The sequence below is a fragment of the Poecilia formosa genome, unplaced genomic scaffold (assembly GCF_000485575.1).
Source record: "Poecilia formosa unplaced genomic scaffold, Poecilia_formosa-5.1.2 Scaffold213, whole genome shotgun sequence".
In the NCBI taxonomy this organism is placed as follows: domain Eukaryota; kingdom Metazoa; phylum Chordata; class Actinopteri; order Cyprinodontiformes; family Poeciliidae; genus Poecilia; species Poecilia formosa.
The window spans coordinates 885275-901917 of record NW_006800152.1 but is presented as its reverse complement, the minus strand read 5'-3'; the positions used below and the strand labels follow the sequence as shown (position 1 = coordinate 901917).

The 16643-nt window shown below is 40.4% G+C and overlaps 1 protein-coding gene across 12 annotated transcripts in view; it reads right to left on the bottom strand.

Annotated features, from left to right (window-relative positions):
- cdc42bpab (CDC42 binding protein kinase alpha (DMPK-like) b) overlaps window positions 1–3079 on the bottom strand; it is a 53776-nt gene extending 50697 nt beyond the window's left edge. For all 12 annotated transcript variants that reach the window (XM_016679486.1, XM_016679493.1, XM_016679487.1 and 9 more), the window contains exon 1: window positions 2965–3079. In XM_016679486.1, the coding sequence (XP_016534972.1) occupies window positions 2965–3027 (63 nt within the window). In that variant the 5' untranslated portion in view covers window positions 3028–3079. The remainder of the gene's footprint in view (window positions 1–2964) is intronic.
- Between the last annotated feature and the right edge of the window lie 13564 nt (window positions 3080–16643).

Below are 16643 nucleotides of genomic sequence, written 5' to 3'. Positions count from 1 at the left end.
GAGTCTGAATCGCTGACATAAAGAAGGACCTGAAGAATTTTTTTGAAAATTTGAAACAGAAGTAGGAAGAAGGGAAGCAAACAAAGCGGCGCTATGAAACGGAGGGGTCTGCATCCTATTAAATTAACCAGGGGAATGCTGCTAATGCAATACAATGATAACATTCCTGCAGTGTTTGGATTTCCCCCCAGTGATCTCTCACTAGAGGAGGAATGAGGGAGGACAGAAGGAAAGGAGGGAGAGCAGTGATCTTGGCAGTGCCTCTGTTTTTGTTCTTTCCTTGACCCCTCTCTCTTTTTTTCCCCCTTCACCTCTACTGCTCTGATCTTCATCTCTGTTCAAAACAAAAATCAGATCCGATTCTAGGCTGCAAATAAAAATGTCAAAGTGGTTGACTCGAAAGAACTCTATGCAGTTAAAAGAAGTACATTGCACAAACATTTTTTTTTCTTTTCTCTCAATATTGATAAAGCGATCTCACAGTCAGTGGGCCGGGACAAACCGCTCCATTCATCGGTGCAGATCCACTACGTCACACACCTGGCACCGTCTCTCTTCCTGCTGCTGATAATCGGAGGATGACATCAAACTGTCCTGAGCGCACACTCCCCTCCTCTGACTTTAAAAAAAGTTTTTTTTCTCACAGTTTGCCCTCATCTATCCCTCCCTGCATTAATTCTTCTTAAAATAAAATACACAAAAAAAAAAAAAAATAGACGACATCCAAAGACATTTTTCACTGATGAATAAAAACGCGGTTCCAAACTATGTGTGGTTTTTGTTGCCTAATGTGACACATGTCAAACTACTGCTGGACAGCAACAAATGAGTTTTACATAACATATGGAAATATCGGTTTCTATTTGCTTTAGTAAAATGGAGAAACTTGAGCCACTCTTACATTGTTTCCTATAGTCCCATGTAAGCTGGCAGAGTGTTTAGCAGGTGTAATTATTAGGATATGGCAACTCTTTAGTTGTAGCATCAGAAAAGTACATGTGCTGCATTACTTTAGTTTTTCCCTCCATATCTAAGGAACGACTGACGATGTGAAACTCGTAACTTGTAGCTCCAGCAGTCTCCCCCGAGTGGTCGGAAAAAATGTTCCCAAATTAATCAGAGAGAAGGTCTAAGCCAAGATAATTTTACTGAACCAGATTTATTTTCCAATAAGTTGCAGTTACAATTCATCCACAAAGTAGAAATAATTAGCAGATGTGAGCAGGCTTCTGCTAATCTGCTAATAGCAGAGCTAATTTATCTACGAGCGCTTTAGCATTTTTGCTAGCTTTGAAAACAGTTGGCGCACTTAGCTTCGCCTAAATTCATTTTGTGGGATGAATAATAAGGTGCCAACTTAGCTAGCTTTCAGTTCAATAAAGTTCAACATCTGTGTTAAAGCATTACGTATCACCTGTTCTTCAAATAGTTAGACATTTATAGTTATTATCTCTGAAATGGATGAAAACGTTTTACGCAGCAATTTCCTTTCCTTTCTTTTCCTCATGTTCTCCACCTGTGATGCGAGATATCTAGAATACATCAGTGAACAGTTTCAAACCTACTAATGTCCTGTGTGCTTTCTGTCTGAATCCCTACAGTGGTCAATTAGCCAAAAGCAGCCCCAGAGTTTGCAATACTCAACAATTATAAACCTAAAAAAATGAGTGAAAGGTTTATCACATCACTATGAAGTGTAACAAATATGACCCTGTTGAGGTCAATAAAACATGTTGTGTCAATGACACATGACGGGTATCAACATGGTTGAATAAATGCTTTAGCATTAGCTTCCACTCAATACCATGCACATTAGCATTAGCGGAACTGATGTTTATGATTATTGCTTTAAGGTTAGTGTAACCAACCATTTAGCTGGCGGTGCCCACAGCTGTTCATTAAAACTCTAGAAGTGAGTCAGACTTGGCAAAAGACATGTCGGAGTTGGAAGAAAAAATAAAATGAAAAAAAAAAAAAAAAAAAAACTTGAAAATTAATCACATCATCTCTAATCAGTACATCTCTACTGAAAACACCTGCGAAACAGTCACCTCACTCCCACAGACACAAACTAGAAGTCTATGTGCAAGCTCCAAAATCTTGGGTAATATTTTGTACATGACGGTGGTGGTGACATGGAATTTGCTCTAATTTGTAAAGGAATGGATTAACTATTTTAAATACTGGCCACACAGCACATCTAATTAGAGAAAAACTGGTTCCAAACAACTCTAGTAAAAGACCTGACACCTTGAAAATGTCCTGTTTTAGCAGCTAAGGACTCCAATACTTGTCCTTTCAGCATTCCTCTTCTTTGACGACATTACCTGAAACTCAATGACATACATTTTTTTTTTTTTTTTTCAAACTCCCTCACCTCCCCAGAGGCATGGACATATAAAATGGATTTTAAAATCCCTTAAATCACACTTCCTGCTTCCTAAGGTTGTCTAATTTAGAGTAAATTCAAAGATTAGGAGCAGAAAAAGGATTCTGGGAGCTCTGTTGGGGAAGCATGTAGAGTCATGCTCAGGTGGCAGACTAACGCTACACACTGCTGATGGAATGCAGCAGCAAGGAAATCACTGTCAAATGCAGAAACACCCCAGTCTTCTCCCATTTGAGCAAGTAGCAATAAAGGCTTAGGAGAATCTCTTCTAGACACCTGCTGACCTGGGAAATCATCAATGCCTCAAGTTAAAACCGAGGAAATTCCAAACATTTGCAGACTTTTCAAATGAAAAACAAACAAGTTTATCTCATTCAAGTCACGTCACGTCACGTCACGTCACGTCACGTCACGGTGGTGATCACCAGGTCTGAGATGAAGCATGAAGATTGTTTCGATTCCCCTGAATGTCTTTAAAATAGATTAATCAAGCACATAGCATTTCCGCTTTAGTATTGAGCGGTGGTCTGTTTTCAAAATCGGGGTGGAAAAAAAATAACAAAATGGTCCGTTACCTCGCCGAACGCTCCTCTTCCAATAACCTTCAGGATCTCAAAGTCTTCCTTGTGCAGACGCATCTGCTTCACTTTGGAAGTGAAAGGTTTGGCTGGAGACACAAAGAAAGAAGAGAATCAAATCAGTTGATTGTTTTCATTAGAATGTAAAGCAGAAGACCGTTCTTTATCTGGTGAGACGTACAGGAATTAGAAGAAAGTTGCAGCAACAATATAACAAAATCAGAAAAATATTTAATGCGTAGTTATAATTTGTTCCCGTTGCATGGAGACAGCAAAATTTCCCATTATTTTAGTGGTAGCTGAGAGAATAATTGATTGCGTAAACAATCATTTAGTTGAAGGCTTAGTCTATAGAAGGAAGACCTGTAAAAACCTTAAATCTCTGAGATAAGCCCCAGAATATCACAACAAACTTAGCAGTTTCTCACTTAATCGCGAAATTATTTATTACAGCACAGGAAGGTTCAATTAAATAATCAATGAGTAAACCTCCTTTAGAAAAATCAGCTCAAAACACTTTTATTTACTATTCATCAACAGAGGTGATGATGTGTTAACAAGCGATCTGTTGGTGTAAATTATTACTATCAGTAAAGTCTGCAGTCCCCTGCATTGTGTGTGAATAAAACACGGGCAGCTTGTAGCATTTAATCATTTCCACACTAGGCCCAAAATAACCGGCTCATGGAACAATATAAAGGACAAAACTCCCATATCTCAGGCTCCACGTCCTTCTAAATGGATTTTATCACAGAGTTGGTGACCACCTGGTTCTCTCTGCAGTAAATGACACCGGACACAGAGAGGCTGGATGATAACGTTTGCTATTGTTGTGCCCTCAGTTATGGTTCCTGATGGAAAAAAAGGGATTAGGGAGGGATCTGCGAGAGCTGCCAACGTTCTCTCGCAAATGTTCGACAGATTTGATCTATGTTGACAGAGTCAGCATTTCCCTCATTTGTGGAGAACTATTCAGGCCACTTCCTGGTTTACATGCTCCCAGCATGCCAAGGACAACCTGGATTGGCTGCAAGTTCGCAAGGTCAGCATCCTTGGTGAACTGATATCACGTTTTTTTTTAAGTCAATAATAACCCAACTACAAGATGTAGTGCTCGTTAGGTTTGCCAAACGTCTTGGGGTTAGTAAACAATGGCATCTCCATGGAAACATCCTCTTGGTGTTTCCAACTACTGTGTCGCAGTAAGAGGAGTTTCACCAGTCAAGCTAACACTCTGGCCGGTCTGTGATCCCACCGTGGCAAAACACTGTCTGGCTGCCTCAACTTCACACAACCTCCAGTGCTGAACAAGAGGATGTTCTCCCACTGTGAAACAGGGAAATGCCTGCTGAAATAAAACAAACAGGTCACTCATTGCTCAACAATCTCTCTCTCCCAATTCTTCCCTCAAAGCTGCAGCCGAGTCCGATGACAGCCGGGGGTCGCAGGGCAGAGGGAGAGTTGCTTCTAGCAGAGCAAAGAAATGCCAGCAACAACGCTGCCTTAGCAGGTAAGAAACACCTGACCAACGTTGGAACACTGTGTGGCAAGATTCTAAAGAACAACCATGGGAGCACAAAAAGGTACTTGTAGAGTCCCTACGTATCTTTCTTGTCAAATATCTGTACTTTTCCAGTATTTCCAAACTTTCCTGACCCTTTTAACCTCATTTTTAGACGATTCCAACCTGAACCCACACAAAACACGAAGGAAAGAAGGAAGACTGGATGGATCGAAGGAGGGACAGATGGACAGATAGACAAAAGCATAAATGGGTGGATGGATGAACAGATTAAAGCATTAACCCTCCAGCGGTCTACAGAGATTGGATCATTTGGGACCCACAAGTTTTTTTATTCTGTGTATAGTCCAGCAGGGTCACACTATTCCCATGTGCGCTTTTACAAGGGTTTTTTGTGTGTGTGTAGTTTCAGGAACTGACGGTCTGATGGGACTGCCATGCTAAGGAAGAAAAGAATGAAGGACAGGATAGAGGGAGTATAGATGCATTTATGGATGGGTCGATGGACTGACAGATATCGTCATCTATAATGTAAGGAACATAAAATCCCAGAATACCACCAATACCACCAGTGGTTTAACAGTCCAATCAAATACTCTGATTGGACAAGTTTGCAATTTGATATCTTTCACGGAAACTGATTCTTCTGTAAACTACTATAATAACAGCAGCTTGGTCTGCAACACACACTGGCACTGATTAAACTGTTGACTTCAAGGATGTATAAACTGTTAGCAAGTATGTTTTTACCAGATCTCGTCACCATAAATTACGACAATAAATAGTTGGACATTTTCAAGTGAGACCCCAGGCCCCATCCTTTTACTAGTTTGGCTCTACGATCCTCCCCAACTCTTGGCAAGAGAGTCTTGAATGCTCTCTGGGATACGGAACACTTTCCATCTGTCTTTTTCTTGGCGATCACTAACTTGTCATTTCTATTTAGAGGGCTGCCTCTGTCAAACAAACTGGGTAAGCCCCCTCTGTACTCGCACAAAGACCCACTGGTACCATTCAGCCCAACATCAAGATCACACAACACCAGACACTGTTGGTATATTGAATTCTACAGCCATCATGGCAGAAACATATTCATTTTATCTAAATTTAATCTAAAGTGCAAAATCAGTAAATTATTATGTCTTGATAAAGTATTCACATCGTTTGAAAGTTTACAAATTTTGTTACGATAAAACCAAAATGTGTTTTGGTTCTTGCATTATTAAGCCACTATTCTATAGCTTGTAAATGGTATTGAAATAACATCATCATTTATTGCAATAATTTCTGGGACAATTCATCATCGAGCAAAATTTGTGTCTCTCCAGCTCCTCCAGAGTTACTATGGTTCTCTGAGCCGCTTCTCTAAATGTTCTCCAAACACATTCTTTAGATGACTTCCAAAGGAAATTGGGTTTTATTTTGTTTAGGGGGAAATCAGAGAAAACTTTGTGTCCTGTTATTTCCCCTTTACAGCTATGTACTACTTTGTGTTGATCCGACACATAAAATCCCAATAAAAACTCCCATTAAAGTTTGTGGTCGTAACATGACAAAATGTGGAAAAGTTCATGGCGCATAAATGTTTTTTCAAGGCGGTGTAATTGTCAATTACACAAGCTGAACTGAGATGTAGGCCATAGAGAGGGGAAAGGAGAGTGGGGCTCTGAGAGGGAGGAATTAGTGGCTGCAGGCTGACTCAGGAGTTGCACTTAAAGCAGCCACACGAGAAATGTCTTTCTTCTCGGAGCCAGGAGCCCACAGGCCCCTTTCCACAACAAACTTCATGTGCAAACATAGACGTACACAAATATGTGCATGCAAAGTGAAGGGTCGTGGTGCTTACACCCGACGACTAACTGCTGACTATATACTCCTCAAAGTTTGCTTTTAACCGCTGGCATATGTGGAAATACTGAGCCAATATATCAATCAATTTAGTCATCTCATATAATACAGTCTGAAGCAACAACAGTCCAGATTTACTTTAGGATCAGTGTGTGCGCTTTGAAAGGACTCGCCGCATCCCTTTCAACAGCAGACGAAATGAAAAGTACAACAGCTTGGTCATACATCTTAGTTCATTAACAAAATATACACCTCACCTAAACACAGCAACCGTTGCCATGACACGGTGCAGCAGGAACCAATGGTAACACTCGGGAAGCCCGACTATCCCAACTTTAGCATGACTGGTATTCTTTGTTTTCCGGGTTTTGCAACGCACGGCCCAAGTGAGCCAAGACTGGAAAAAATGCTGGCATGTCATTCTGAAGGCATTGTGGGGGTGGGGTGTGGGGAATAAGGCATTGATCTGCGCACAAACTGGAAGGTTTACCACATGTCAGGTGCAACACGAGGGCAGGTGATCTCAGCGGTCGGTGTTTGGATGCAGTGGAACTGGAAAAACATGAGCGACGCCACCTGCGCCACACGGCCAGACTGGTTTGGCCCAGAAGTACTGGAGTGCGGCTTATCGAACCCATCTCACTCCATTACCGGCAATGGAGTCAAGAGACATTTAGTGTGAAATTGAGCAACAACGGGCGAGCGTGTTCACTCACCGGAACAGGCCCGGGCTTGGGTGTGTTCATGTGAAGTATGTGAACTCGTGTCTGTGCATTAGTCAAAGAGCTATTACGTCTAATACATAACCATAGCTGGTGTATGTGACTCAGTGCTGGGTGGAACAAGATTCTGTGTAAATAAAAAAATAAGTCATAACCTTAAATAAACCTCTTGTTCTGCAGTAAGCGTTGCCACATGGCATGGTTTGAATGTGTGCAAAAATAAATTAAGAGTGCATGCTTGTGTAAAAGGGGCTATTTGTGTGGGATTAAGTAAAGACTGTTCAATGGACAGTGATGGAGTGAACAGAACAACCCAATGCTTCTTTATTTGATGGAGATTCTAAAAATGTCACAATGTGTACCAACTCTAGCCCAGAAAGCTTTTCAGTGTGGGGGAGGTTAGGTTTTGTAACTCATTTAGGTAGAAAAGGAGGAAATAACTAATTTTATTAGCAATTTTGACATATACTGCATGATAATGATAGCATTTAAAATAATGTTAACGTTTTTAGTTAATTTGGACTTAAAAGGAAAAGTTGACTTGCTAAAAGGGCTAAGATAATGTTACCCGATATATTTGTGTAATTCAACATGATGATAGCATTTAAGCTAACATTAACTTTGTAGCTAATTTGGACTCAAAAGCAATAATTGACCTACTAAATTGGTTAAGGTAATGCTACTCAACATATGTCAACATAAGATTTAAATCTCAAAAAATAGCTTATTGAATGGATTAAATTAATATTAAGTTAATGTTGCTATCATGATAATGATTGACAAAAACATAAAATTGATCAATATTTTATTCAGCACATTATTTTCTTAATTTTTTTTTTCTTAAACCATTTGACCAATGTTACAAGTGTATGTTTTTAACGCTGAATAAGTGTGTGACATCAGTTTGAGTGTGTGTTCATGCTCACTACATCAGTCTTGTTCAGCTACAGGCATTGTGGGAAAAAGTATATGATTCACTGACAAAGGAGCCAGGTTGCAAATGTTATTTCAAGTTTTTTACAGCTCAAATTGGTTTGAGAAAATATTTCTTGAATTTGTGAGGAAATTCAATTCAGAAATACCTTAGCCCTAATAATCATCTACCAATTTGGAAGCGTCCACATAGTTACATTTCTTTGTCAAAGAATGACTTATTATAAAAAAAATAAAAACCGTAATGTCCAACACTCCCCTTGTGTGTGTTAATGAGACCTTTTGATGCTGAGCAAATTGGTCTCAGTTCATCCTGTTCCAGTCACATATAAATGTGCAGATAGAATCTGTTTGCGCTTGCTATATACATATTGAGTAGCTTAAGTTGGACATGTTTGTTGGCATTTTATTTTGCAGTTTGCAATAAATGTGAAAAAATAATGTAAGGAAATTAAACAAAATAGCTTTTTGGAGGAAAAATAATGAATGTAATTGGGTGAAAATAGAAAATCTGGTGATAATAAGGGTCATCGTTGCAGCCATAATTTTCATAAAGAGTTAAGTAAAAAGGTGCAAACAGAAAAAGGCTTGAATGGAAGCGGTCCAAATTACAGTGCATGTCCGAGAATTTCACCCACACCGCTCTCTAACCCCATCTCAAAATCCTGAGTGTGACTGAGGGATATCTGGAAGCCATAATGGGTGAGGTAATGACACAAAAATGCTGCTCACAAGAAAGACAAGGGAGACAGGGAGATGGAGACAGGATAGATAGGCTTTCCAGGATCTGACACGAAGAGAGAAAACAGCAGAGAGAGGAGAGGAGAACGACCCAGGGATGGCCTTTCCCTCATTATGACCGAGGCAAGCCTGTTGCCGGTAGGAGCCAAAAACCATAAAAACAAATAACTCTGCCCTGTAACATAAGATGACAAAAAATTTTAGCCCAGATTTCATCATCTCCTTTTTTATGGAGATAATTCCTCTAAAATCTGACATTTATTCATCAAAAAAACCTTACGTCCCCCTTTTTCATCATCTGTTTACACAAAAATCCCACCTGAGAACAACATTAAGCTGAACTAGTTTCATTCGTTTACGGCTTTATCCACTCCCATCTGTACTGTTGCATAAAGGACAAGGTTTTCATCTTGTATGAATAACAGCTGTTTTATTCCAAAGGTATTTCTAAGTTAAATAAAGGACAAGTAACTACAATTAACAGAGGACTGAATAAATAGCCTAAGAACGTCACCAAAGGAAAAACTGAGGCGGTGTGTTTTCAACAGCCTTGTCCTAAAAAGGGAAAGCGGCTCGGTGTTGGAGGCACTTGAAGCTGGCGCTTTTAGCAACTCGATTGCAAAGTAGCCCAAAAAACACTCAGTAAATGAGCCAAATTACAGATTAAAATGCAACCAGACGCTTTTATGTCTCGAGCAGAGGTTCCCCCTGCAGATGTGAGCCGGAAGGCATCATCAGCCCCAATGAAAAAGTTTTTACAATCCAGATCCACAGCCCTGCACAAGTACTCACACCTTTTAAACTTCAAAGTATTTTATTGGGACTTTTTTTAATCACACCAACACAATGTAGCATCAATATTCAACCATTTCTGCCTGTTCGTGTTTGTACAACACTTTTAAATCAGTCTGATTGGATGACAACAAGCACTATGAATATCAATTTTGTAACAGTCTCAATTTTATTTCTGTCTAAACTTTGACTAGACCTTTCTTAACACAAATATGCTTTGCTCTAAACCATCTTTTAGATCTAAAAGATGGCTCTATTTTTCTATGCTATTTGGTGTGGAGGTTTTATATAGGCCCATTGGATTGTTGCCTTTTCCTGCACTGGTATTTTTTTTCTCAATATCTTTTGATCTGTATTTTAACTGTGCAAAGTAAACTAAACTAAAAATGTAAAAAAGCATGTCATATTTCAGATTTTCTAAAAACCATCTAATATTTTCCTGATCTGTTGTCACTTTGTGTTGGTCTATGACATACACATCAAGCACTATTTAACACTTCAACTGACATGTCGAGGGACGCTGACAAATATTTGCTTATCCATCAGGAATCGCAAATATGAAGCATTACACTCATTAAGGCGCCATAAATCCATCAGAGACAAACGGACGATGACTTCTATACTATGTAAACATGCTTCAGAGCATTAAATTGCATTAAATGCAAGACTGAACACCAGCAACACCAGAATTCCCAGCGGTGTCAGCCTGCAGTAACCCTTGGGGCCCCCTCCGCTCCACCGCAGCAAACCACATATTCCACTCAATGCGGTGTTCTTCACATCTCAGTTTGTCTCTCTTTCTGCATCATATCACGCTCTGTCACAATAATGAGAGGGCAGGGCTGGTTGGAGGTTTCAAAACTGAACAATCTGTGCCCCCACAGCGTTAAAACACACAAACAGGATGTTCCCGAAATATTAAGAAACCACAAACAGCAAAAGAAAATGAAGGAGAAGGAGAGGGGCCTGACTCGGGCCAAAACAATGGAGGAGATCCGGTGTGAAACGGTTTGAAGCCTGCTGTGGAGCGTGTGGAAAGCAGGCCACTTCTGGTTTGTGTGAGGAAAGTTTTTCCCCCTCGACTTCAAAGGGTTCTCCAAGACGGCGCATAGACGTGTCCGACCCACGCCGCAAACCAGCCAATTTAGACGGCTCTGTCAACGCAGCCGTCTGATACAATCTGTAGATAAAGGGTGTCGGGATCCTTTCACGTTCGCTTAGCTTGACGGACGATTCGCCACCCTGTTGGAGATGCTGCGTCGTTTCCTCTGCTACGGACGTCGATAAGCCTCATGTTGCACAACTAACCTTTCAGATCCACTGCTGATATAATATGCAGTGATATTTTAACAACTGAATCAGATCCTCCTGGAGAACAAATCTGCGCTTTGTCATTCAGCGTGTTTTGATAATAATCTAGCACAAACATTTTTTTGCTGCTGGAAGCCGTGTGCCCTGCTCAGAACACGCTGAACTGCTCAGCGTTCAGCAGCTTGGTCAACCATGGTTTCTGGGACGTCTGGCGTTTGGATAATGAAGGAGGTCTTTGTGACACTTGCCAAATATATAACAGTGTAGTTGCATTCAATTGCAAAAGTGTTCATACCAATGGAAACATGAGCTTTAATGGACTTTATTGGGTATTGTGCAAAGTAAACTAAACACAAACAAGTTAGGCCTGTCACTTTAATCAATAAATCTATAAATTGCATGACAAATTAAAACAAACTCAATAACTTCAATTTGCATGATTTATTGCCTTTCTCTTTTCTCTCTTTCAATTAAAGACCGGATGACAAATCTCTTCAGTCTGGTGCATATCTGGGTTACAGCATACATGTGGAAGAACATGAAGTCCAAAATCAAACCTTATGGACTTTATATAAAAAGCTTGGCAGAAAACGAACACACTAAATTATTAATAAAACCACCCTTAAAGATGCAGGACTATATATATTACATGCAGGCACATAACGCCATTTTATATCACAATCAAGCAACCGCTAACTTTGGTTACAAAAAATACGACATATACCATATATGGCTTAATAGAAATTTGACTTCATAATTTGCGCCTTGAAATTGGGCCTTTGTCTCTTTCTGAAACTCCACCTTCAGGAACTCATCACAACATCACTCCTCTATTAACATTCAACAACATTTCTACCAGCTTTGCTCTGAGAAGTAGCTCCGCTAATGAGCTCAGCTGATGCGCAGTTCTACCAAGTGTTTGCTAATTGCTGCTGGCTAGTCTGAAGGAGTTAAGTGGGGGAGTAGGGGGGTGGGAGGGCTGCTCTGAGGCGGGAGCTTGAAAACTTCAGCTCTGAAAAAGAGCTTCAACCTTGAAGGCAAAGCTAGTCCAACCAGACATTTTACGCAGCTGGTTGCCATGGAGATTAAAGTATTTCTCAAACGTGTATGAAAGAATAGAGGCAACACTGTAGGTATGTTTTTGATGAGGGAATAACAATATAATATGATGTAAAGCTCAAAAAGTTGATTTTCAATAATATTGTCCCTTATCCCTTTGATACATAAACATTAAAGGATTGGTCCTTACAGATGTTCCCGATCCAATCAGAACAAAGAGATGGCAAAACCTTCACTCTGGATGTGTAAAAGTAATAGATATACTTCAGAAGACTCTTAGCTTTACAAGCAGCAGAAGGTGGTTCCACAAAGTGCTGACTGGATAAATATAAATACATTTCCATTTGTACTAGATTTTGAAAACCTTTCCCTACCTCTTCCCATTCATCAATCCCTTAAAACCCCAATAAAATAAATTAAGGCTGTAACACTAATACTCTTTCGAGTGAAGGGGTATGAACACTCGTCCATGTCACTGTAGGTTTTCTGCAAAGCACCACTGAATAATTAAGTTGGCCTCAGCAGAAAAATATAAATATCCATATCTGACAACATTAGTCAGAGCATAATTCTATCATGTGTAAAAAGTCAGGCTGGTTTCCCTGGAATATCTTCTCTTGAGAGAAACAATAAGTTGTGTTCGCCCCGTATCCAACTCCACATTACACAGAGATGCTTGCGGCGGAGGAGGCTGCCAGAGGAACAGACACTGACAGCTGTATGAATCTTCATCTTTTACTGCCAGCAGTAGGAACACTTGCTGCTCAGTCCAGGGAACAATCGCTTTTATAAGAGTCTTCTTAGAGCCTCCATGGGCCAGAGCTCTACATCAGCCTGAAAGATGCGGCAGGGGGATGAGGGGAGGTTGGGAGGAGGAAAATCTACTCTGTGGTTACGAGAGCCGTAGCTTTGGAATACTGGGTATGGGCTGTGGGAATGTTCGGGAACACGGATGTTTTCCAACAGTAAAGGCAGAAAAACTCAAAACACAGAGGCCTTCTTAAGTTTACGAAGGTGTTGGTGGAAGTTAAGTATCAAAACTTTCACTGCCAGTGGGTCTCCAGTACTGTCACGTCAAAGCACAGCAGGTTCCCTATTGCCTTTTCTGGGCTCATCCTCGCTCTGTTTCCCCTCCCCTCAGCAGCCTGTGAAAAATGAGGGGGGGTTTTGCTTACAGCTCTCTGCGGCTCAACTGGTACAGCTCAGCACTGACGCTGCACCATTTAAGGATTTGATTCCCATTGGGCCACCCATACTATAAATGGATCCAGACAAATGGATGAAAGCGAGCGCTTGCTGTCTGTTTGGGAGGCCTTCGAAGCGGCGAGCCGGATGGAGGCTGTCAGATTGGTTTGGACGTGTTTAATGTTCAGGGTGACAAAGACGGGGAAAATAAAAGTAGATATGCGTCGATCCGATACCAATATCTGTATCGTCCTGATGTTGAAAGAAAATTGTAGACTGGGTATCGGTGACAATCCATAAGGGCAGATCTACTCCATCTATTCTATGTTTATGCTCTGAGTAACATCATGCTTTATTTATTTTTGAGAGAATGACTAATTGTACTTTCTGAATCAACTGAAAGAAGGTTGCAGTTTCTTTTTTACGTTTGATGAAGACAGTCAATATATTGATTTTGTCGGTGTGTTTATTATTTACTTTACAATTGGCTATTATACTTCTAATTGTGCTCACTGTTTTTACATGTTTGACCAAACTTGTGAAGCTATTGGTGTGTTTAAGTGTGCTGTACTGCTGCAGAGTTATCAAATGAATTTGTAATGCAGCATTGTTTTTCTGTATCGGTTCATATCGGCCGACAACAAACATCAGATATCAGTGGATCAGTGCTTCCCTAGTTAAAAAGGTTTGGGGAAAAACAGAGGAATATCACTGGACACATTAACCCAAGGTATTTTCTATTCAGTGTGAAGATATGTTCATAGTTCAGGCTCCCTGTGGCTAATGTGACGTGACAGCAGTAACTCAAGATCTCTTTCATTCACAAGAAACCTGCCCAGCTAGATGTGCTTGACTTTGGAGGCGACAGGAAGGACCCGAGGGAACAACAAGCACAGACGACAACACAAGAACAGCCAAGAACAAGTAACCAACAGTATATCTACATATTAAACAGAGGCTGGCTGGTTCTTTGCAAGCTTTGATGTACTACAATCTACTTGTGTCATAACTGCATAAAAATAATGGCATCTTAGCAAGAAACGTAGCACATGGTGAAATAATAATTAACTACTTCCAACTAAAACAACCAAAGGGTTACTGGACCGTGTCTAGACACTCACGGCCTGTTGTTTTAAAAACTTACTCCGAATATAACAAAGGACAAACCCAGACAGATACTACCGTATACGAAGGCATATCAGCTGTTCTTGTAAGTTGCCTCAACAGAACAAGACTTGGGTCGGTGCTGCTCATGTCATTCCTTAACAATTGTGACTAGGGATGTGCCGATCAATGGTTAAGAGATCACAATCATGCGATTTTCGTGAAAAAGTATATGAACTGTGTTCGCTGATCACAGTCTCTTGTTGCCGATCACATGCGTCATACTTTGCAGCCTGCAGAGGTCCTGTAAGCAGCATTTCTCCCTCTTTCCTTCTCACTGCGCAACAAACCAATGTCGTGTGGAACTTTAACCCTGAGAGTGAATGGGGAAGTTTACAACTTGCGATGGAAAAAAACGTCAAATTACATAAACAAAATGAATTTAATATGACATTTAAAAAGCAAGCACTTGACGGAGTACAGCTATATCGAGGCTCACAGCAGGAAAAGACATCCGTAGCGCTCAGGCACCAGGTAAAACAGAGCACAACTGCCGACACTCACACAGACGAGCATGACGGTCAGAAAGCTGAGCAAATAACTCAAACAATAATTTAAATCGTCGGGGTAGCGGTGTGAGACGCTAGGTTCTGCTCATGTTGTCGGACCGCTACTATTGCTAGGAAACTTGGGTTTCAGCGTCTTGTTTGAGGACACTTCAACAAGCAGTAGAGGAAGCTGGAATGGAACCAAAAACCTTCCAATCGACAGGTGACCCATTTTTCCTATGAGCAAAATCTGTAAGGGTTTATGGCTTTTAATGCCAACTGTGCTAATTGCAAACATAAGATGCTGAAGACTAAAACAAAAGCTTTAGAGTGAATGTTCGCTCACATTCAAAGTTTTAAGTGGATATGAATCAGGAAAGGTGGAAAAAATATTTTGAGTCCCTTGTAGGCATATCTTTATAAGAGAAATCAGAATCATGTAAATTTAGTATCAACAGATAGCTAAAAATGGACAATGGAGCTAAATTATTATGATGGTACATAAAAAAATATCTTAAATAGTCAACTCAGTAACTTGTAAGATTTAGTTGGCTCCAGGTTTTAGAAAAGATGCATGAAATACTCCGTCTAGCCCAGTTTCACCATTTCCACAACAGTTTGGTAGTAAAATGATTACAAGCAAAGGAAACATTTACAGGGAGAAAATCCTGCCAGCTGTGCTGTTATGTCGCTCCGTCCCCAAGGATGCAGTTAAAGTAGAACTGCAGGGACTGAACTGGCAGGTGAGATATGTTTTCAAGGCCGTAAAATGCAGCCTTTAGGGCTGACACAGGAAACGCTCTCTTCCATGTTTGGCTCAAGAGGGCAAATAACACACTGCCTCAACAACATGAGGGAAAAGCCAACAGAAAAATGTAAACCATTAATTCTACAACAGCAGCTTCCCATTTCGAAAACCCGCACTGATGATTCTGGGTTTGGCAATTTGTACAAATAAAAAAAGGACTTGTTTTTATTTGTTTGTCCAAGAAGAAACATCTTCAGCAACTTGCGCAACCTCATGAAGGAGAAAATAGCACTTCCTGCTAACGATACAACAACCGTACAGCATTTTAGAGCAGACAGTGGATTCTTATGTTACAAAAAAAAGAAAAAAAGCCATTTATCCTGCAAAGTCAACGCTCACTAAAATCTGGAGGAAACCGCTAGATTACAACTTTCTTCTTCCAAAATAATTGGAGGGCAGTGAAGTGCTATGTTATATATACACTCCCCTCTGCTGTAGCTGAGTATAACGGAGGCTTTCTAGGCCACAACTAGTCCCCGTCACAGTGAAGGGAAAAAAGAAAAAAAACCGACTTGGCTACTAATTATAACCTCCAGAATAAAAAGGTGTCAGTGCTGGGACTTGTAACCAAAAGCATCCTGAAAATATCCATCTGGGAACAGCTGGGCGTGTCGGGACACACCGCGTGTTCGCAGCAGGAAGAGGATGAATATGTAACTGCATCAAGGAGGACTTAAAGTAAAACAGTGGGAACAAATTTTCTCTGGAACTGCTCCAATTTTACGTCACAATATTGTTCCATCTACAACACATTTCCAGTTTCCCTTTTATGAAACTGTGGTTAGTGACATGTAAAAGGCAGATCCATTAAAGATCTGCCTTTAATGGCAGATCTTTAATGGATCTGGAAAACACACAGAATTGTGTGTTTTCCAGAAACATGATGCCATTTTCCAGCACAATTAAGTAACTATGTCACCTTCAGTTGTTATAAAAATGCTGTATGTACATGTGTATCAAATATGACTTGAAATAAATGTTACTTCCAAAATTAACGCATTGAAATTGAATCACTGTCTCTTTAAGAAGCTTGCAAACTGTACCTAAGAGGAAGAGCTTCATCCTCGAAGGTGGGGCTACGTCCAACCAGACGTTTTGCACAG